We start from the raw sequence: 21,545 nt of genomic DNA, 5'->3' as shown, positions 1-21,545 counted from the left end.
ACATAGTAGATGAAGGCACATAAAGACCCGAATGGTCCATCTAGTCTGCCCAACCTGATTCAATCTAAAAATTTGTTGGGGGTTTTTTCTTCTTCTTCTTCTAGTTAAATTCATATTTTATTTATTTGTGTCACAACTGCTTCAGAGAAGTTTGTGAACCAAAAATGACTTCTGCCACCCTCTTAATTTTATTTTGCATTTGCTCGAATGTTAATTAACAAGATGAATCATTTCTAAGCCATTCTCGCTTTGAACTGCTCCTGAAAAGTGTGCACTTAGGGTAGGAAACCAGAGCAGCAGATCTTATAGGTCAGTTATGGAAAACCCAAAGTGAATTGTGTCTTCCGGGATCATCGGCGACCAAACTCTCCATATTCTCCACTAAAGGGTTGTCCAGCCCCACCTTCTAAACCACAGGGTCACCCAGTCCAGCCCTCCCTGTCACACCCTTCTTTTCTTTTTAATATTCAATTCTTATATATTTTCAAGGAGCACAAAGAGAAAAATCCAACAGTCCTGCAGTAGACCTCAAACAACAAAGAACCAAGAGGAAATACTGCAGAAACGATGTACTCAATGCCAACTCTTTATTTCAATCTATAAATGTTATATTAGTGTGGTCTACCTCTGCAATAAAGGATCAAGGACCCGACACAGTCCGTATTTTGATTAAAACATCTTCCTCAGGGGTCCAGAATAGCCTTTATGGGCCACCATAACGTACAAAAAGCCGAACCATGTCGCTGAAACAGGGGTACTTGGGAGAGCTGCGTATCAATGGATAGCCGATAGACAGAGGTGGACCACACTAATATGACGTTATTGACTGAAATAAAGACAGCATGAAGTACATCATTTCTGCAGTATTTTCTCTTGCTTCTTTTTTTAAATATATTTTCAAAGCATTAGCAAGATTAACCTTGCATATAAAAAATATAAGGTATAGGGAGGGGGGGAAGTTTATTATTATATGTTTTATATGATAATGGAATATATGGGAGGGAGGGATGGGAAAGGGGAAGGGATAAGAATTTATGAAATATATCAATGATTGTTTGTAAGTGATGTATTTATTGTTAATATGAATGAATATATTTAACACTTACAATGTATTTTTGAAAATGAATAAAGAATTAATTAAAAAAAAAGATTAACCTTGCATATGAATTCTATAGCACAAAATTCAGAATAGAAAAAATAAACATTACAAAGTTTAAAAAAAGAACTAATAATGCTACATCTGTCAAAAAGATTTTAAATGAGGAGAAACCGAAGGAAATTAGATCTCAAAATAGTGAATACCACATCTTATGAAAGATTAAAAAAGTAAAAAGCCTCCATCATGTTTGTTCACCCTCTTTTAAATCTTTCCTCCCATCTCTACCTCCATCTTTTAAAAAACTATTCTATGGTTAAAATTATTCCATCTTTACATCAAAAGCACTTTAAAAATGACACAAAAATGCACTTGTAATTCTCAAAAATAAATACCCTCCCCCCACTGAGATTGAAGGAAAGTAATAAGAGTTTGGCAGTGCACAGCCATAAATCTTTTCTCTTTTAAGATTCATTTTAGTTGTTGGACTTTTTGCAGAGATGCAAGAGCAGTTTCTGGAGGCGGTTTCCATTGATTGGAAGGGAAGCTTTCCTCTACCCCCTGATGCTTTTTAAAAAATTGTTTAATGAGTTATATGTACACTTATTTGGCTCTGTTCTGGAAAATTAAACCTGCTGGTCTAATTTTTAGCTAATGTCATCCCCATGCCCCTCCATTTTTAGCTAATGTCATCCCCATGCCATCACTTTTGCTCCCAATTCATTCCTTCCACCAGCTTTCTTCATTTCTCTCTCTCTTATCCCTCTTTCCTGCTAGTCTTTCTTCCCCCCGTCCCCCGTGCCCTCTACCACTCTTCATGGCCCCTGCCAGCCTCTAGGATTCAAGGAGCTAGAACTGTAAACGCTGCACTCACAGTGCTTGACCTGGAATGGTCTCTACTGCCAGAACCCCTTCCTTCTGATCCAGCTTCCAGGACATTGCTTGTAACCCATATTTATCTGCTGTCGTGCCCTTTATCTGGAATGCTCTTCCCCTCCACATCAAACAAGAGTCGTCCCTGAAAGTATTCTGTTCAAAAATTAAAACTTTTCCATTCAAGGATGCAAACAACACTTAATAACTGAGCCTCTCCTTTTTTTTTTTTTTCCTTTTCCTCTTAAATTGAGTTTCTCTTCACTATTTTCTGGATCTATTTCTCATTATAATTGTGGTCTAAGGAAGATAACTATTTTCTGGATCTATTTCTCATTATAATTGTGGTCTAAGGAAGATAACTATTTACCTGAAAAGTTTTAGGGCTCCTTTTACGAAGCCTCATTAGCGGCTTTATTGCATGCACATTTTTAGTGCGCACTAACCCCCGTGCTATCTGAAAAACTACAGCCTGCTCAAGAGGAGGCGGTAGCGTCTAGCATATTAGCGCACGCTATTACGCGCGTTAAACCGCTAATGCGGCTTCTTAAAAGGAGTCCTTAGTGTTGTAATGCAATGTTATTTTCTTCTGTGTTTCTGAAACAAGAGGAGTCTTGTGAATTACATGAAAATTCAATAAAGAAATAATAATTTTTTTTTTAAACTGAGCTTCTGTCTTTGCCTTTGAAAGTTGCTGTCCGTGCTCTCAATACCAAACGCTTTACGCAGTATTTTATGTTCAATTATTTGTATTGCACTGTTAAAGTTTGAAAATAAAAAGATAAAAAAAAAAATGAAGCGAAACACCCCCAATTGTTTTGTCCTCCCCTCCCCTTTTAAATTTTTTTTTTTAACCACCTAGTGTCCTTTCCTTCCAGTCCAGTTTGTTTTTAAGTCTTGTAACCTCCCTCCCCTCCACTGCAAATTTTAAGTTGTATGTGGAAATGATTTCTTTTTCCATGTTTTTTAATGATTGTAAACTCTAGCTCAATTATTGATAGATGGTATATGAAATGCACAAGAAACCTGGAAACCAGGTTTTTACCATGTGTCTTCTGGCAAATCAGCTGTCTGAGTGGAGTTTTGTCTAGGAGAGAGGATACTGTAGTGTCTGAATTAGGAGCTCAGCGAAATCTTTCAATGGTTTTCTTCCCCAACAGGTCTCGTGCCTCTAGGTGCATTTCCCCCTGAAAAGCCCAGCTAAAGATGCGATCTCGCTTTGGGGGCCGGTTTCAGCGAGGGCAAGATCCAGGAGCCACTTGTTGCCGGGGGCTGGGCGAGCGCCGCATGCCGGGGCGGGGCCGGGGGCGGCGCCGGTCCGCCCCGGCCCCGGTCGCAGGAAATGTGCACGGAGGAGGCGGCCAAAAGCTGCGGCGCCTCCTCCCCTTTAACTTTTGCACGCAGTGCTCGGCGGAGCTGCAGTTGGGCGCCCGGTGGCAGCGGCATGGCCCGGCTGCTCTAGAGGCAAACTTTTCCGAGTCGCCATGGAGCTGCAGGTCGGGCTGGGCGGCGTGTACAGGCAGCCGGCGGCCAAAGCCATCCGGGGAGCGTTCGAGAACCTGTTCCAGAGCGTGCGCGAGGCGCTGCAGCACAGCCCGGGCGGCTCGCACGCGCGGCCTCACCCGCTGCCCTCGCCGTCCGCCTCGTTCGCGGTGGCGTGGCCGGCGCAGCAGCAGCAGCAGCAGCAGCAGCAGCACGCGGAGCCGCCGGGGCGCGAGGAGGCGCGGGGCAGCCCGGCGCGAGCCGAGCCGTCGGGCTACGAGGGCGAGCGGCGCGCGGACGACGAGCGGCCGGCGGCGGCCAGCGACGTCTTCCTGGGCGAGGGGCAAGCCGACGAGGCGGCGGAGGAGGCGGCGAGCGAGCAGCGCGACGACTTCCCGGCGGCGCCCAGCATCTCGGAGAGCGCCAAGGAGCTGTGCAAAGCCATGTCCGTGTCCATGGGGCTGAGCGTGGAGGCGCTCGAGCAGCTGCGCGGGGACTGCATGTACGGGGGCGCCGCGGAGCGCGCGCGGGCGCTGGAGGGCGGCGCCTGCGCACCAGAGGCCGAACCCCGGCGCGAGCCCTTCCCGCCTCCTCCTCCTCCTCCCCCTCCTCCCGCGGCCCCGCTGCCGCTCTACAAGGCGGCCCTGGACGAGGCCGCCCCCGGCAAGGACCCGTACGGCTTCCCGCTGCCCCTGGCCCCGCACGGCCGCATCAAGCTGGAGAACAGCCCGGACTACGGCGGCGGGGCCTGGGGGGGCCCGGCCGGCCCCTGCCGCTACGGCGACTTCAGCAACGTGGCCGCCTGGCACCCGCTCTTCAGCGACGAGCCGCAGCCGTACGGCGAGGCGAGCGGCTCCTACGGCCAGGACTGGTACCCGGCGGCGGCGGGCGCGCTTCACAGGATGCCGTATCCGGCGGCGGCGGTGGTGGCGGGCGGCTGCGTCAAGAGCGAGCTCAACCCCTGGATGGACGCGTACGGCGGCGGCGGCGCCTACGGAGACGTCAGGTAGGTTGGCGCGCGCGCGGCGCTTTGCACCTGCTCTGCTTCGAGCCAAAGCAGAAAAATTCGCCTTTCAAAATATAGGCTTCCTTTGGTGCTAATATAAAAATGCATTCGAGCCCAACTTGAAATGACATTCATCCCATTAGGATGGTCATTCAGACGGTCACTTGAGCTGCTGCTTTTCTGTCCCAACGTCATGTACAGATGGTAGTCTAAGTCCAGCTATAGGGTGACTCTTCACGTGTGTAAAATAATCCAGACTGACTCGCTCCCCCCCCCCAACCTGCTTCCAATCACATGTTTATTGGGCGCTATTCTTCTAAAGATTCTTTTATTGCCTTGGGAAAAATGTAAACTTTATGCATACTTTCTCTCTCTTCTACTCGCTTGCCAAAAAGCAGGATCGTTTGTGTCTAAATTACAAGTCACCTGTTGCAGCTTCTGAGTCAGTGGTGAGTGGTGACATCCTTGCTGTGGAAATAAAAGGTGCTGCAGACAGAAAGCAGGGGCAAGCTGCCAGCTTGCAGAGGAGTTTGTAAAACAACAAAAAAAAATGTTACTTTTAAACTTTACCAGAAGGAACCGGATGACACTTACAAATCCATTTCACTGTGGTGGAGTAATTCTGGAGTAAAGATCAGTAAAGATGTAAATGACAGCTGTCAAGACTCGTTTCATATATGTGGGACGAGCTTTCTAAAATGAGTATCTTTAGGTCACACATCTTTTATTTCCTATGTTTGTGCTGGTCAAACGTAGGAAAAGCTTGTTGGCATGTAAAAGGGACAGCGATTAAAACACCGAAAAGCAGAGGTAGTAGTACTCTGCAGAATTTGATGGAGAACGGGTGTTTAGAAGTGACACGGGAAGGCATGGCAGCAAACATTCAATGGCTTTTCCTGTGGCCATTTTTTCAGGAAGGTGAAAACTTGTTGATGTTCCACAGCCAGAATTGGAGCAGAGGCTGTAGAATCAGCGAGGTGCATGCTTTTGCAGTCATTTTAACAGAAATAAAAACCAGATGCCAGTTTTCAATGTAGAAAATATATAGTGGTTATCTTTTGAGGTCCTGCGTCTTTCTGTTTAAGATGAGCTTGTATTTGAAAAAAAAAAATGGTAGAGTGTGTGGTGCAGTGGTTAGAGCCTCAGCACCCTGAGATTGTGGGTTCAAATCCCACGCTGCTCCTTGTGACCCTGGGCAAGTCACTCAATCCCCCATTGCCCCAGGTACATTAAGATGGTGTCAGGTCAAAAGCGCGCAGGGACAAAGGCACGCCCAGACAATTGAGCGCAGCGCGGAGGCGCGCACCGCTCAAAATTACAATTTTTAGGGCTCCGACGGGGGTGTGTGTGGGGGACCCCCCCACTTTACTTAATAGACATCACGCCGCGTTGTGGGGGGCTTGGGGGGTTGTAACCCCCCACATTTTAATGAAAACTTCACTTTTTCCCTGTTTTTAGGGAAAAAGTTAAGTTTACAGTAAAATGTGGAGGGTTACAACCCCCCATAACGCCGGCGCGATGTCTATTAAGTAAAGTGGGGGGTTCCCCAACAAAAACCCCCGTCGGTGCCCCTAAAAACTGTAATTTTCTTTGGCCCGCACCTCCGTCTTGCGCTCAGTTGTTGGCGCGCACCTTTGTCTTTCGCGCCGTTGTCTATGAACCCATTAAGATAGAGTGTGAGCCTACCAGGACAGATGGGGGAAATATGTTTTCAGTACTTGAATGTAAACTACTTAGGCTATAGGTGGTATATAAATACTATAAATAAGAGCCCCCCCCCCAACTAACAACTAGAGTCATTCACTTGTCCCAGAACAGCTGCAGGATGTACTCTGGAATTCACAGCAGCAAAGTAGGCTTTTCTCTCTCCATCCCCTTTCTTGCCGTACTTGCATCAGCAGTGCATGCTTCATATACACATACTGTGCCCCACTGGAAGTACAGAACAGGTACAGTATAGACAGCATTCGAGCAGCAGCAGCAGCCGTGAATGTTTTTCCTGTCGCTATGGGGAGTTCTTTCTGTCTGAACCTTCGTCGATATACCACATTGCTATATGCCTCCAGGAAATGTGGTACAACGAAATTCATAAGGCACTCGTATATTCATTCTTGCTAACGTACTTATGGTGTGTGTGTGATTTATTTATAGGTTTGTGAAATCACTTTTTAGAGACAATAACGCCAAATGGGTTAATTTTGCATAAACCATGGCAATAATGATCCTGGCTCCCAAGCCGGTGGAGCTTGTTTTGCCATCTCTTAAAATGCTGGCTGTATTGTGCAGCTTATTATCTCCCTGTTTATTTTCAGGAGTCCTTTTGACTTTCATTATTAGCTGCTGCTGCAGTGGCCTTATGAACAAAGTCCACCATGGCTTTGCTGCACTGGGAATGTTAACCTTATGTTACCTTATGAAGAAGGTTTTGGCACTTTTCTTGCCATTGTCTTTAGCCCTACTTCATAAGCTGTGAGTGTGCACCTTTTTAATCCTGGATGATGTGTAGCCAGTATGTATAGTTTTCCTCCGTACCATGCTTTTTTTTATAGTGTCTCCTTGCTGAGTCTTGCTGTAGATTTATTTTTACAGCGGAGTCACCACCCAAAGATATTTTGCAAGTTTTTGGGAGAGTATTCTTGCTACCTTAGTTACATGGTGGTTCAGCTTTGCTGTTGATGTTTGTCATGTTTGTTTCCTCCTACTGCTAGTCATTTCTGTGGCTAATTCTGATGGGACTTTCAACAGGGATGACGACGAGATCCAGCTCTAATAATGGTTTGAAATTAGACTTAGAATTTAAGATTTTCAAATCTGAGTTCAGGGTGAGGTTATATTTAGTATATAAGGTAACCTCCCCCCCCCAAAGGAAGAGAAGGAAAAAAAAAAAAAAAAAAAAAAAAAAAGTGACTCGAATATAAACCGAGGCTAGAAATCTGGGTACATGAGCGTCATTTGTCAGGGATCATGCTATAAGTAAGCACTAATTTTTCAGTTGGGGGTTATTTTAAGCCCAAAAAAGCTGAGGGAAAGCCAACAAATATTTTCCTACTTGGGGGCCTCGACGCCAACCCAAGTTTCTGGACTTCTATCCACACCAGAGCACCTAGCCTTAGTCACACATGCAGTAAACAGAAAAAAAGAACCCACTTTTCAAATGCAAACCCACAAACTAAAAGTACTATTGTACACAAACGAAACCCTAATTGCACACAGTACACTACAAAAGAAATAGAAAGAAATGCATTTTTATCCCAGGACAAGCAGGCAGCATATTCTTAACGCATGGGTGACGTCACCGACGGAGCCCCGGTACGGACACTTTTAACTAGAAAGTTCTAGTTGGCCGCACCGCGCATGCGCGAGTGCCTTCCCGCCCGACGGAGGAGTGCGTGGTCCCCAGTTTCTTCGTTTCCGCGGAGCGAAGAAGTCGCATGTGTTTCAACAGCTGTTGAAAACTTAGTTCTGCCTTCCCGCTCGCGTACTTTTTTCATTTTTTCAGTTTTTTCCTTTCGGATCCTGTTAATTTTCCTTTTTAAAAAAAAAACTCGTCGAGTTTTCGTTATTTTTTCGGGCCGGCCCCGGCGGGGCCTGTTGCCACCATACAGGCCTCCGGTTTTGATTTTGCGGAGGCCGTGTTTCCCTTCATGCCCCCTCAACCGGGATTTAAGAAGTGCCAGCGGTGTGCACGCCCGATCTCTCTCACCGACCCGCACAATTGGTGCTTGCAGTGCTTGGGTCCAGAGCATCTGGCTGACACCTGCACCCGCTGTGCTACGCTTAAAAAGCGCACATTAAAAAATAGGCAGATCCAGCAAAATATTCTGTTCGGTACCGGATCTGCCATGGAATCTGCCGCGACGTCGACGGCACCGCAAAAGTCGACACTGACTACTTCGACTCCACCGGATCCTTCTTCGGGGTCGCTGGCCCCAGGTAAGCCGGCTAAGAAGCCTTCCACTTCCCCTGAGCGCCCTCCTGCCACGGTTGCGACACCGGCAACCCCGGCACTGCACCGACCCCGCAAACGCTCCGCTCCGATATCGGTGAGTGCCTTGTCATCAGCCTCCTCATCGCCAGAGCGTAGAGCGGCACCTATGGTACCGAAGAAGAAAAAAGCGGTACCGGTGCCCCCCCTGGACGACCGCATTGCGGCCATACTCCAAACCCAGTTACAGGAGCAGCTGCAGCAACAACTCCAACAACTGTTGCCGGCGTTACTGGCACCGCACTTTCCGGTACAGGACCGGTCCGAGCCTCGCACCGTCCCATCGGTGTCGACCCCCTCGGTACCGCTCAACACTTCCATGCCGGTCCTCTCGGCTGAGCCACATCTTTCCCAGCCTGCGGTACAGACCCGCTCCGATGCCGATCCTTCTCGGTACCAGGAACGGCACCGGTCTTCCTCTCCCGGTACCGCCTCGGTCTGCTCTGGCAAGTCTCTCTCCAAAACCCGCCATGCCGAGTCCTCCACACCGATGTCCCGCCGTGCGCACCCCGACATCAGGGACCCAGATTTATGGGAAGAATCCCCACAAGGTACCAAGGAAGACGCTTCCTAGACGGACGAGGAACCTTCAGTGACTGATACCGTTTCAAAACCTGAACAGTCCTCGTTCACCAAATTCCTCAGGGAGATGTCAGCTGCTCTTTCCATTCCCTTAGAGTCCGACTCTAAAAAGTCACAGGCCTTTCTCGATGCCCTAGATTTTGAGCAACCTCCCAAAGAATTCCTTAAGTTACCTACGGGAAACTTTTTATAAGAACTGGGAGAGCCCCCTCACTGTCCCTGGGGCCCCTCGCAAATTGGATAGCTTGTATCGGGTCATTCCCATCCCAGGGTTTGACAAGCCTCAATTGCCCCATGAATCTCTCCTGGTGGAGTCCACCTTAAAGAAAACTCAGGGCTCCAGTGTCTATGCCTCCACCCCTCCTGGCAGAGAGGGTAAAACTGTGGCCATGCGGAGTCTAGCCTGGCTGAGAGTTTCTGACCTCGACATTAACCACCAAGACCGCCTGGCTAACGCACCTTGTCTTGGTGATGAACTCTTCGGGGAGTCCCTGGACTCAACAACCCAGAAACTCTCGGCTCACGAGACCAGGTGAGACACCCTGGTGAAGCCTAAAAAGAAGACTCCGCCTGCTCGCCCCTACAGACAGCAGTCTTCCTACCAACGCAGGTTCTCGGCCAGACCTCTCAACCCGCCTCAACAGCAGCCTCGCCGACCTTGTCAACAGCATCAAACTCAGGCTTGCTCACAGTCTCACCAACCTGCCAAGCCTCTCCCTCCGTCAAAACCATCTCAGCCCTTTTGACTTTTTTCTCCAGGGCATAGCCAGTCTCCCACCATCATTGCCTCTTTCTCAGCCTATCGGAGGTCGCCTCCAACTCTTCCTCAGCCGTTGGGAGGTCATCACATCAGACCAATGGGTCCTCAACATCATTCGCCACGGCTACTCTCTCAACTTCCAGACTCTTCCACCAGACAATCCTCCCATAGAGTCTGCTTCTCACTCCTCCCAATCCCTCCTCCTCCTGAGGGAGGTCCAATCCCTCCTTCTTCTCAATGCCATCGAAGAGGTGCCCTCAGACCAAAGGGGTCAGGGATTCTACTCCCGCTACTTCCTGGTTCCCAAGAAGACAGGAGACCTCCGTCCCATCCTCGATCTCCGGGACCTCAACAAGTGTCTGGTCAAGGAAAAGTTCAGAATGCTCTCCCTTGCCACGCTTTACCCTCTTCTCTCTCAGTACAACTGGCTATGTTCCCTGGACCTCAAAGAGGCCTACACTCACATCCCAATCAATCCGACTTCACGTTGCTACCTACGGTTCCAGATTCAGCACCGTCACTATCAGTACAAAGTGCTACCCTTTGGCCTCGCATCATCACCCAGGGTGTTCACCAAGTGCCTTATTGTGGTGGCAGCCTTCCTCAGGTCTCACTACCTCCAGGTGTTCCCCTACTTGGACGATTGGTTGGTGAAAGCGCCTACGTCTCCGCTTGTACTACAAGCCACTCATCACACCATCTCGCTCCTCCATCTACTGGGACTCGAGATCAACTACCCCAAGTCGCACCTACTTCCCACACAGCGACTTCAATTCATTGGCGCAGTTCTCGACACCACTCTGATGAGGGCGTTTCTTCCCTCCGACCGACAACGGACTGCTCCTCCTCTGTCGTCAGGTGCTCCTTCATCAAACCATCCCAGCTCGGCAGATGATGGTCCTCCTGGGCCACATGGCCTCCACGGTCCATGTCCTTCCTCTGGCACGACTCCACCTCAGGACACCTCAGTGGACTCTAGCCAACCAATGGTCACAGACCACGGATCCTCTTTCTCATCCCATCTCTGTGACATCGTCTCTTCAGCAATCTCTTCAATGGTGGTTGAATTCCTCCAATCTTTCCAGGGGTCTACTCTTCCATCTACCCCCTCACTCCATGACTATAACCACAGATGCCTCCCCCTATGCATGGGGAGCTCACATGGGAGACCTTCACACCCAGGGACTCTGGACCCCTCAGGAGCGTCAACATCACATCAATTTCCTGGAACTCAGAGCCATGTTCTATGCTCTCAAGACCTTCCAGCACCTTCTCTACCCTCAGGTTCTTCTACTGTGCACAGACAACCAAGTCGCCATGTATTACATAAACAAGCAAGGCGGCACCGGATCTCCCCTCCTCTGTCAGGAGGCCATCCGCATCTGGACCTGGGCCACGGCCCGCAGTCTCTTCCTCAAGGCTGTCTATATCCAGGGCGAACAGAACTCCCTGGCCGACAATCTCAGCCGCATCCTTCAACCTCACGAGTGGACTCTGGATCCTCCCACACTCCGCTCCATCTTTGCTCACTGGGGCACTCCTCAGGTGGACCTCTTTGCAGCTCCTCACAACCATCAGCTGCCCCAGTTCTGCTCCAGACTCTTCTCCCCGCATCGTCTGACCCCGGATGCATTCCTCCTCGACTGGACGGATCGGTTCCTCTATGCCTTTCCTCCACTACCTCTGATGTTGCGGACGTTATCCAAACTCCGCAGGGACAGAGCCACCATGATTCTCATCGCTCCTCGGTGGCCTCGCCAACACTGGTTCTCCCTCCTGCTCCAGCTCAGCTCCAGGGAGCCCATTCCTCTTCCTGTGTTTCCTACTCTACTTACGCAGCAGCATCAGTCTCTACTACATCCCAATCTGTCCTCACTCCACCTGACAGCTTGGTTTCTCTCGGGCTGACCTCTCCAGAGAATCTATCTCAGCCTGTCCGTCGTATTTTGGATGCCTCCAGGAAACCGGCCACCCTCCAATGTTACCATCAGAAGTGGACCCTGTTCTCCTCTTGGTGTCTACTACATCATCACGATCCCACCTCATTGGCGGTGGAAACTGTACTGGACTATTTGCTCTCTCTCTCCGACGCTGGCCTCAAGTCCACCTCCATCAGAGTCCACCTCAGTGCCATCACTGCGTTTCATGAGCCTATCCTCGGAAAACCTCTCACGGCTCACCCACTGGTTTCCCGGTTCATGAGAGGCCTCTTCAATGTCAAACCACCTCTGAAGCCTCCTCCAGTCATCTGGGACCTCAATGTGGTTTTATCTGTCCTCATGAAGCCTCCTTTTGAGCCTCTTGCATCAACTTCGCTCAAATTTCTTACCTGGAAGGTGCTTTTCCTCATTGCCATCACCTCTGCCAGGAGGGTTAGTGAGCTGCATGCACTGGTCGCCGATCCACCTTTCACTGATTTTCACCATGACAAGGTGGTTCTGCGTACCCATCCTAAATTCCTTCCCAAGGTGGTCTCGGCTTTTCACCTCAACCAGTCCATTGTGTTGCCTGTCTTTTTCCCTAAGCCCCATTCGCATCCTGGGGAATAGGCGTTGCACACGCTGGACTGTAAGCGTGCCCTTGCATACTACCTTGACCGTACCAGGGCTCACCGCTCGTCTCCTCAGCTCTTTTTGTCCTTCGACCCTAACCGTCTAGGTCGCCCTGTCTCTAAACGGACGCTTTCCAACTGGCTTGCTGCCTGCATTGCGTTCTGTTATGCTCGGGCCGGTCTCTCACTGGAAGGTGCTGTCACGGCCCACAGGGTCAGAGCTATGGCTGCTTCTGTAGCTTTCCTCTGTTCCACGCCCATCGAGGAAATCTGCAGGGCTGCCACTTGGTCCTCAGTTCACACGTTCACTACTCACTACTGTCTGGATACCTTCTCCAGACGGGATGGACACTTCGGCCAATCTGTGTTACAAAATTTATTTTCCTAATGGCCAACCATCCCTCCTCCCTCTCTGTTAGCTTGGAGGTCACCCATGCGTTAAGAATATGCTGCCTGCTTGTCCTGGGATAAAGCACAGTTACTTACCGTAACAGGTGTTATCCAGGGACAGCAGGCAGATATTCTTACGTCCCACCCTCCTCCCCGGGTTGGCTTCTTGGCTGGCTTATCTTAACTGGGGACCACGCACTCCTCCGTCGGGCGGGAAGACACTCGCGCATGCGCGGTGCGGCCAACTAGAACTTTCTAGTTAAAAGTGTCCGTACCAGGACTCCGTCGGTGACGTCACCCATGCGTTAAGAATATCTGCCTGCTGTCCCTGGATAACACCTGTTACGGTAAGTAACTGTGCTTTTCCTGAACAGTCTAAAATATAAAAACAGATGTAAATTTTCAAAATTGACATATTTCAATCACTAAATTGAAAATAAAAACTTTTTTCCTACCTTTATCTGGTGGTTGGGTTTTTTCTGGTCATCTTGTTCCATCTGTTCTCTTAATGCTGTTTCCAAGGCCTCCTTATGCATTTGTTATTTTCTTTCCTTCACTTTTTTGCACTACATTCTTTGACACTGATTTTTATATTCAGTTTTCTTCCATTTTTCTGCCTCCATCTCTTCCCTCCATCCGTCCATGTGCACCCCATTCCTCTTCTCTGCCCCTCCCATTCACCATCTCTCCTTTCTTTCTTTTTCTTCCTCCCTCCCCCCCCTAGTTCCACCAAATGTTCTTCCACCTAGTTATGAAGCCCCCCTTGCCAGGAAAGCTACAAAGAGGTCACCGACATGGGAGCAATTCTCTTGCACCGTCTGCTGGCGAAAACAGGAAGTACAGAGGAAACCACCGACAGCATTGGAGAATCGAAGAACAGTGGCTTGGGCAAACCTATCCACTACCCGCTCGCCCCCTGCCCCAGACCGACATTGCACTTACACGCCCATTGCTCTGGAAACCGTTGCTGATGCTCTGTGCTGGTGAAGGGCCTTGACTGTCTGAGCATGCTCAAGGCTTGCTGGACTCCGAGAATCTCGGAGAGGGCGGGAGCCAGCAGGCCTTGATCATACGCAGACGTTCAAGGCCCTTCACCTCACCAGCACAGAGCCGCTTCTTTCTTCCTCCTTCCCCACACCCCCTAGTTCCACCAAATGTTCTTCCACCTGGTTATGAACCCCCCCCTCGCCACGAAAACTACAAAGAGTTCGCCGGCATGGGAAAAATTCTCTTTCACCACCTGCTGGCCTCCTCTGCACCGTTCCTTCGCTGGCGACTGTTTCCAGAGCATCAGACCTGTAAGTACGATGTCGGTCTGGGGTAGGGGGGAGCGGGTAGTGGAAAATAGGAGTGCCAGTCATGGGGGGAGGAGATTGCTATCTCCCCCCTCCCCGATGACTGACATTGATTGCTATGTTAGTCATCGGGGATAGAAGTGCTGGTCATCGGGGGAGGGTGGAGGATAATGGTGCCGGACATCAAGGGGCTGGGGAGGAAAAAAGCACCATCATTGGAAGGTGATTCGAATTTAAACAGAGACCCCCATTTTTTTGACCCCAAAACCTCTGTTTATATTTGAGTATAACTATACAAAGTGGGGTAAATATAGTCAATTACTGATATTCAATTCATTAAAATACCATAACATAAAATTAATTAAATATTTAATTTATTGATTTCAATGATAAACATTTATTAGAAGTTAATATGGTAAATTTAAATGTAATGACTATTTTACTGTATTATATTATGTATTTATTGCATTTCTTCAATAAAATGTTATAAAGTAATTTATTGATTTCTTTAATTCAATTCATATCCTTAAAAACTAACAAAATTTATCTCATCTACATTTAAAATCTACAATAACATGTAATACAAAGTGCTACTAATAACAAAATCATAGGCTGGGAAAAGCTACAGATACTATTCTAAAGCTTTAAAGTAGAGTCCGTCCATCAATCAATCTTCAAGGTTCTTAATGATGTTAATTTTTGAAGCCATTCAGGCCCAATGAAGCTCACTTAACTTGATGATGAGTCAATTAAAGTCCCAATATCTCCTTGAGTAGTAATCTGTAGATTTGACCAGGCCAGCTGTTCCTTATATTAATGAACCAGTTAGAAATGCTTAATCAGTTCTGAGGTTCTCTCCTCTTAATCCTTAAAGATTTCCAGTTTTAATTACTTATATTGTTCAATCAGCATAATCATATATTTGAGTATATTTGAGTAGTTCAGACAGGGAACTTAAGATGTAAATTTTGTTCCCAATGCACCGGGCTTCCCATCACTTGGCCGGGCTTCCCATCTTTGGACTCTGTTGCTCTAATCACCAGGCCACTGTTCTGTGCCAAAGAGCCTCGCGCTTGTTTGTTGGGAACTGAGCTTGAAACCACCTACTCAATTCAAGGAAGTAGGGATGGTAATTAAAGGAGAGTGACCAAATCAGTTGACCTGGATTCCGTGCCACAGGCCCCTAGTTCTCCCTAAATCTGAAGGAGGCAAAAGCTTTACTGATCTCTTTCCAAGTTTCTGTCCAGAGGCCTCAGCATGTGTTAGCAGCATCTGCTCTGCACGGAGAGAATGAAATGGTAGTTTATTTTTGTCATCATAGATTAAGGTTTGAACCTGTGGCCCAGAGGTCAAAGATTTTGCATCTATACTCCTGCTCCATCCATTCTTTGTTTCAGTGTAGTTCAGTGGTGCAAAATCCCAAGTTTGGTAAGAGATTCCCTATTTATAGGGAAGGTTGTTTATAATGAGCTTGCCACTGTTCTGAAACCTTTATGTGTTCTTCATGATTTAGTTCTAAATGTAAAAGTAATGTACCATAGGACGAGATTTTTGGGCCCAAAAATGGGGGTTTCCCTGTGACCATCCGACACCCTCCTGAACTTGCTGCAGGCCTGCCATTAGACAGGGAGAGGAGGGATCCCTCCCATCTCCGTCCCGGCTGATACCTTTACTCCCCCTCCCTCCCCGCATACCTTTTTCCTGGTGATCCAGCGGTGTATAGGCAGAAACGAGCTTTCCGCGCTCGAGCCCCTCCTTTTTATCTTGCAGCAGCCATTCAGGGAGTGGCGCAGGGCTGGACGGGAGCTTGAAAAGCTCGCTCCTGTGTGCCGGCCCAGGTGTGCCGCTGGCTGCTGGTTGCAAGTTTGGAAGGAGGGGCTTGAGTGCGGAAAGTGCACTCCTTCCCATACACCGCTGGATCACCAGGGAATAGGTACAAGAGGGGAAAGCTATAATTTTGTTCAATTTTTATTAAATATATTAAAATAATGTCTTCCCTAGGTTTTGCACTTCTGTCTGTATAGATTTACCACACATCTGAACAAATTTAAGTTAATAGCAATATTTATTTTTCTGACAACTTAAATTTATCTGAATTAATGGAGATGAACTACGTAATCTATTTTCTAGCCAGTAGTCATTTTGAACATGACGTTTATTCCATTACTGTCTTAAGACTCTGCTTAAAATATTTTTACTAGAATGGAATCCCTCATTGCTGTTACACTATAATAATAATAATAATTTTATTCTTATATACTGCCAAAGCCATAGAAGTTCGAGGCGGTTTACAGCAAGAGGCGCTGGACAATCAGCGAAGAGGTTACAATCAAAGTCAGCAATACAATTTACATAATAAAGAATATGAAAGCTAAAAGGTTCATAGGGTTACAGGATTGAATAAGCAGTGCTGAGTAGATTCTTAGTTAACTATAGGTATGGTTTTCAGATATAATTATCTTGGAATAAAGATCCTTGAACAAGTTGTAGATAGCTTTTGTCTTCAACTTCCTATGTGGACTAATCAGGTGGGCTTAGTCGTGGCTTGCAGAACTTGCTTACTTAATCTTGCATCTGTGGCAGTCTGCCCATTAGTGTATATTTTCTGATTGTCAAATGAAACCTTTACAGATCTCTACTATAGATAATTGTCCTTTGGCGTTCCACAAGGCTGTTTTGGTTTGAGCTACAGCCTCAGCCCCCTGAAGTTGCGGGTTCAAACCCTGTGCTGCTCCTTGTGACCCTGGGCAAGTCACTTAATCCAACACTGCCCCAGGTACATTAGATAGATTGTGAGCCCACCGGGACAGACAGGGAAAATGCTTCAAATACCTGTATGTAAACCGCTTTGAATGTGGTTGTATAATTGCAAAAAGGCAGTATACAAGTCCCAATCCCTTTCCCTTAACCTTGTCCAACTTTAATTCAGAACTATGGCATTTTATTTTATTTTTTTCTTTATTGATTTTCCAAACTGCAATAGTACAATATACAGATATATAACATACAATTAGTCAACAAAAGCACATTCAACTTTAGATATACATAACCAACATATTTATCAATGACCTGGAAAAGGAGACAAAGTGCGAGGTTATAAAATTTGCAGACGATACCAAACTGTGCGGCAGAGTTAGGTCCAGGGAGGAGTGTGAGGACCTACAAAGGGACCTGGACAAACTGGAAGACTGGGCAAACAAATGGCAAATGCGCTTTAACGTGGAAAAATGCAAGGTCATGCATATAGGGAAAAAGAACCCGTTGTTCAACTACAAATTGGGGGGGGGGGCATTGTTGGGAGACAGCAGTCTTGAGAGAGACTTGGGTGTGCTGGTGGATGCATCACTGAAGCCATCTGCACAGTGCGCAGCAGCCTCGAAAAAAGCCAACAGGATGCTGGGCATCATAAAGAGGGGCATAACAACCAGGACGCGGGAAGTCATCATGCCATTGTATCGAGCGATGGTGCGTCCACATCTGGAATACTGCGTTCAATATTGGTCGCCGTACCTCAAGAAGGACATGGCGGTACTTGAGAGAGTCCAAAGGAGAGCAATGAAAATGGTAAAAGGGCTGGAACACTGCCCATACGCCGAGAGGTTGGATAGGCTGGGGCTCTTCTCTCTGGAAAAAAGGAGGCTCAGGGGAGATATGATAGAGACCTTCAAGATCATGAGGGGCATAGAGAGGGTGGATAGGGACAGATTCTTCAGACTGAAGGGGACAACAGGTACGAGGGGGCATTCGGAGAAACTGAAGGGAGATAGGTTCAAAACAAATGCAAGGAAGTTTTTTTCCACACAAAGGGTCGTGGACACTTGGAATGCGCTACCGGAGGAAGTGATCAGGCAGAGTACGGTACAGGGATTCAAACAGGGATTGGACGGATTTCTGAGGGATAAAGGGACCGTGGGATACTGAGAGAGGTGCTGGGATGTAACACAAGTATAGAAAACTAACCAGGTAATAAGTATAGAAACCCAATCAGGTCATGCATGTGCAAGACCGGAGGGTTAGGACTTCGATGGGAAGATAGGACTTCAATGAGAAACCAAGGTGGCAAGGGAGCCCCTTCTGGTGATTCAGACAGGTCGTGACCTGTTTGGGCCGCCGCGGGAGCGGACTGCTGGGCAGGATGGACCTATGGTCTGACCCGGCGGAGGCACTGCTTATGTTCTTATGTTCAACCATTTTCTCCCAACACAGAAACATAGATTTTTCTAATAGCCTTACCCTAATCAAATTAATAATCTCCTCCCATCCTCCCTCCCACCCCAAATGTAAATACTCAAAGATCCATTTTAGTTACCTTTTCACAGATGATGGGTGCCATTTTGAACCCCATTGCAAAAGAACCGCAAAGACTTTTCTAGAATCTGAGCATCCTTTTTGGTTGCACATCCTATGTAATCTGGTCCGTCTGACTTGCTTGTTGGTGGCGTTGAGTGTCACTGTTGGTCGTTGCTTTGCCACTGGGTGTGGATGCAGCTTCCAAGAAACTTTTTGAATCGGCTATCTTTTAGAGGCACTTGCTCTTTTGGTGAGGACTTGGGAGGGGCCACAATGTTCTAAACCTACTGTTAAAAATCCTGTGGGTCATTGTAGTTCTGGTAAAATTTTCGATTTCAAAAAGACAAGTGATGCTTCAAAAAGTTCACATGCAAATAAGGTCCACAGAAACTCCATCAGGTCAGTCACTCGAGAAAGTGACTGACACTTGTACAGTATAGTCCACAGAAAGAGGCATAAATAAGTGCATGCACCAGGAAATGCTATTTAATAGGCACACATAAGCATCAAATATAGGCATGCCTTATTGTACCAGCAAAGCATGCAAATGCTTTTTTTCTGCACTGCTTCTGTGGGACATATATGCTGCCCCTATATTTTTTTTAAGCTTCTTCTTCATGCAGTTGGCAGCCCCAGACCTGCTGGCATATGTTTTTAATGAATGTGCATGAGACGCGCCTTTTAAGACACACGCATGAAACGCGCTTTTAACACACGCGTATATGGCACCTCCCATCAAGTATGATAATTTTATCTTCGATTTCCATCTTTCATGCAATCTGCAGCCCAGACCTCAGATTAATCGGTTCTGGAGGTTGTCGAGAGGGGGTACTCCTTGGAATTTTCCCATCTGGTTCCAGATGCCTTTCTGATCTCTCCCTGCGGTTTGGCTCTAAAATGCTAGGCTGTTATTACCCTTCAGCATCTTTGCAATAAGGGAATGGAGGAACCTATTTCATTGGCCTAGGCAGGTACGTCATCTATTTCATGGTCCCGAAGAAAGGTGGCACCTTTCTGCCCATTTTGGATCTCAAAAGGTTCAGAGCTTGGCCTTGGAATCCACTTCTTTAGGATGGAGGCTGTATGCCCGATCATTGTGTGGCCTGGGGAGTGTTTGACTTCCTTGAACCTCACCAGAGGCTTATCTCCCCGGTCCCACAGGTGATATCAGCACTTTTGTGTGCTGGGGCCGCATTTTCAATTTTAGGCCTTGTTGTTTGGCCTGGCTGCACGTTCTCCAAAGTGATAGTTGTGGTGGCTGTGCATCTTTGGCACCAGGGGGTTCGGGTTCACCTGTGCTTGGACAACTGGCTGATTTGAGTGGAGGTCAATTAGGCCGCTGCCTAGGTTATCTCTCTTGGAGTCTTTAGATTGGGTTGTGAATCGGTCCAGAAGCCACTTTAGTTTTGGACATGCTATGGGGTCCACTTTGATATGAGCTGGGGGGTGGTTTTCCTTCTGGAGGAGTGAGCAGGGAAGCTGCGGGTGCAGAGGCATCGGTTGTGCCCATAGTCTGGGACTATTTGCAACTTTTGGGCTCCATGGCTGTAACTTTGGAGGTGATGTCATGGCCAAGAGTTTACATGTGTCCTGTACAGTGGCTCATGTTGTTCTAGTGTTGACCTCTGGGGATGTCCATCCTTTCTGCTGGTCATGTTTAGGACGAGGATCAGTCTGGCATGGTGAGATAGTCCAATGAACCTTTTAAGAGGGTCCCTCTGGATTATCCTTAATGGATGCTGGTCACCGAGGATGCAAGTCTCCTTGGTTAGGGATCACACTGTCTTGGACATTTGGCACAGGGCATTGGTCAAGTTTTCCTAGTCCGTTAACTGCCTGGAGACCCAGAAAGCCCGTCTGGCTCTGCAAGAGTATCAGCCATTCTTGGAAGGGAAAGCGGTCTAAGCTAATATCATCCCAATTATTTAGTGAATTATTTTATCCTTTGCTATTCTTTTTTTTTTTTTATTTTTATTTGTAAGTCAGTTTTATTTCCTGTAAACTATTTCAAGTCCTCATTTTGAGGGAAGAGGTGGTATGGAAGTGCAAGGAACAGAATAGAGTGGTGTTGGACAATGCCACAGTGGTGGCATACATCAACAAGCCGGGTGGAATCGGGAGTCTGGCAGGAGCTCTGGAAGAATTGTCTGTCGTTGGGCAGAGAAGCATCCATACATAGGCTTACTCAGCGGTCCACATTGCCAGCAATGGTAATGTGCTGGCAGACTTTATCAATCGTGCTTTCCTGGATCTAGGAGGACAGGATCTGGGGCTTTAGGCCTTCTAGTTCATTATAGACCACTGAGGGCCTCCTCAGTTTGACTTGATAGTGTCTAGTAGTGCTGCCCCATTCAGGAAAAAATATTTTGATTCAGCCTATTGAATCGATTTTCCTGCACAATTAGGTGGGGTTTTTTTTGTTTTTTTTTCCAAAGATCCTGGTGAGTTTATTTTATAGCCTCTTCACCCCCTTTGCCCTCTCCTACCCACACTGGTGCTGTGCTGTAAACAAACAAAAAGGACTTTTTCTCTCTCTCTGTTAAATCCTAGCTCACGTTCGTGGTCTAATACCAGCTCTGACGCATTGTAATCACAAAACAGAAAATACATTTTTTTTTACCTTTTGTTGTCTGGTCATTTTTCAAATCATGTTGGTCCCAGGCTCTGCAACAAACGTCTTCTGATAACTTCCTTGCCAGAATCTCTTGCCCAATTGTCGTTTTCTCCTTTCTCCGTGGTAACCATCCATCTTCCATTTCTGTCCTCCCCTTCCATTTCCCTTCCCTGGAGGTCTGGCATCTTTCCTTTTTTCCGCCTCTCTTCCCGTAGCTGCAGCAATGGACCTCCACCATCCCCAGATCCTTTTCTCAACTACCCTTTCATGCAGCATCTCTCCCTCCTTCCCCCACCAGTTCTTCCTTTCTCTTTCTAAGTACCCTCCTATCCAGTATCTCTATCCCCCCTACACACCATCCCTTGTGTCCAACTTCTCTCCCTTTCTGTTCCTTCCTTCCTAAATCCCATTGTCCACCATCTCTTTCCCTCTCCTGTTTTTAGATCCATTATTTCATCTATCCCTCCCCCATCTCCCTTCTCCATGATCTCCCCCAAGTCCATCTCTCCCCTCCCCCAAGTTCATTTCTCCCATCCATCTTCTCCCCATCTCTCCCTCTCCAGTCCACCAATTCCTCAAAGTCCATCTCCGCTCTCCCTCCATCTTCCTTTATTTTGACGT

At 47.5% G+C, this 21,545-nt stretch overlaps 1 protein-coding gene across 1 annotated transcript in view; it reads left to right on the top strand.

Annotated features, from left to right (window-relative positions):
• The first annotated feature begins 3,216 nt into the window (after positions 1-3,216).
• AR (androgen receptor) overlaps positions 3,217-21,545 on the top strand; it is a 214,922-nt gene continuing 196,593 nt past the window's right edge. Inside the window, exon 1 of the mRNA XM_033945498.1 lies at positions 3,217-4,457. Coding sequence (XP_033801389.1) covers positions 3,454-4,457 — 1,004 coding nt within the window. The 5' untranslated portion in view covers positions 3,217-3,453. The remainder of the gene's footprint in view (positions 4,458-21,545) is intronic.

Source organism: Geotrypetes seraphini, chromosome 5, assembly GCF_902459505.1.
Source record: "Geotrypetes seraphini chromosome 5, aGeoSer1.1, whole genome shotgun sequence".
Classification (NCBI taxonomy): Eukaryota; Metazoa; Chordata; class Amphibia; order Gymnophiona; family Dermophiidae; genus Geotrypetes; species Geotrypetes seraphini.
Note: the sequence above shows the minus strand (reverse complement) of the source record. Positions and strands in the feature narration are given on the sequence as shown.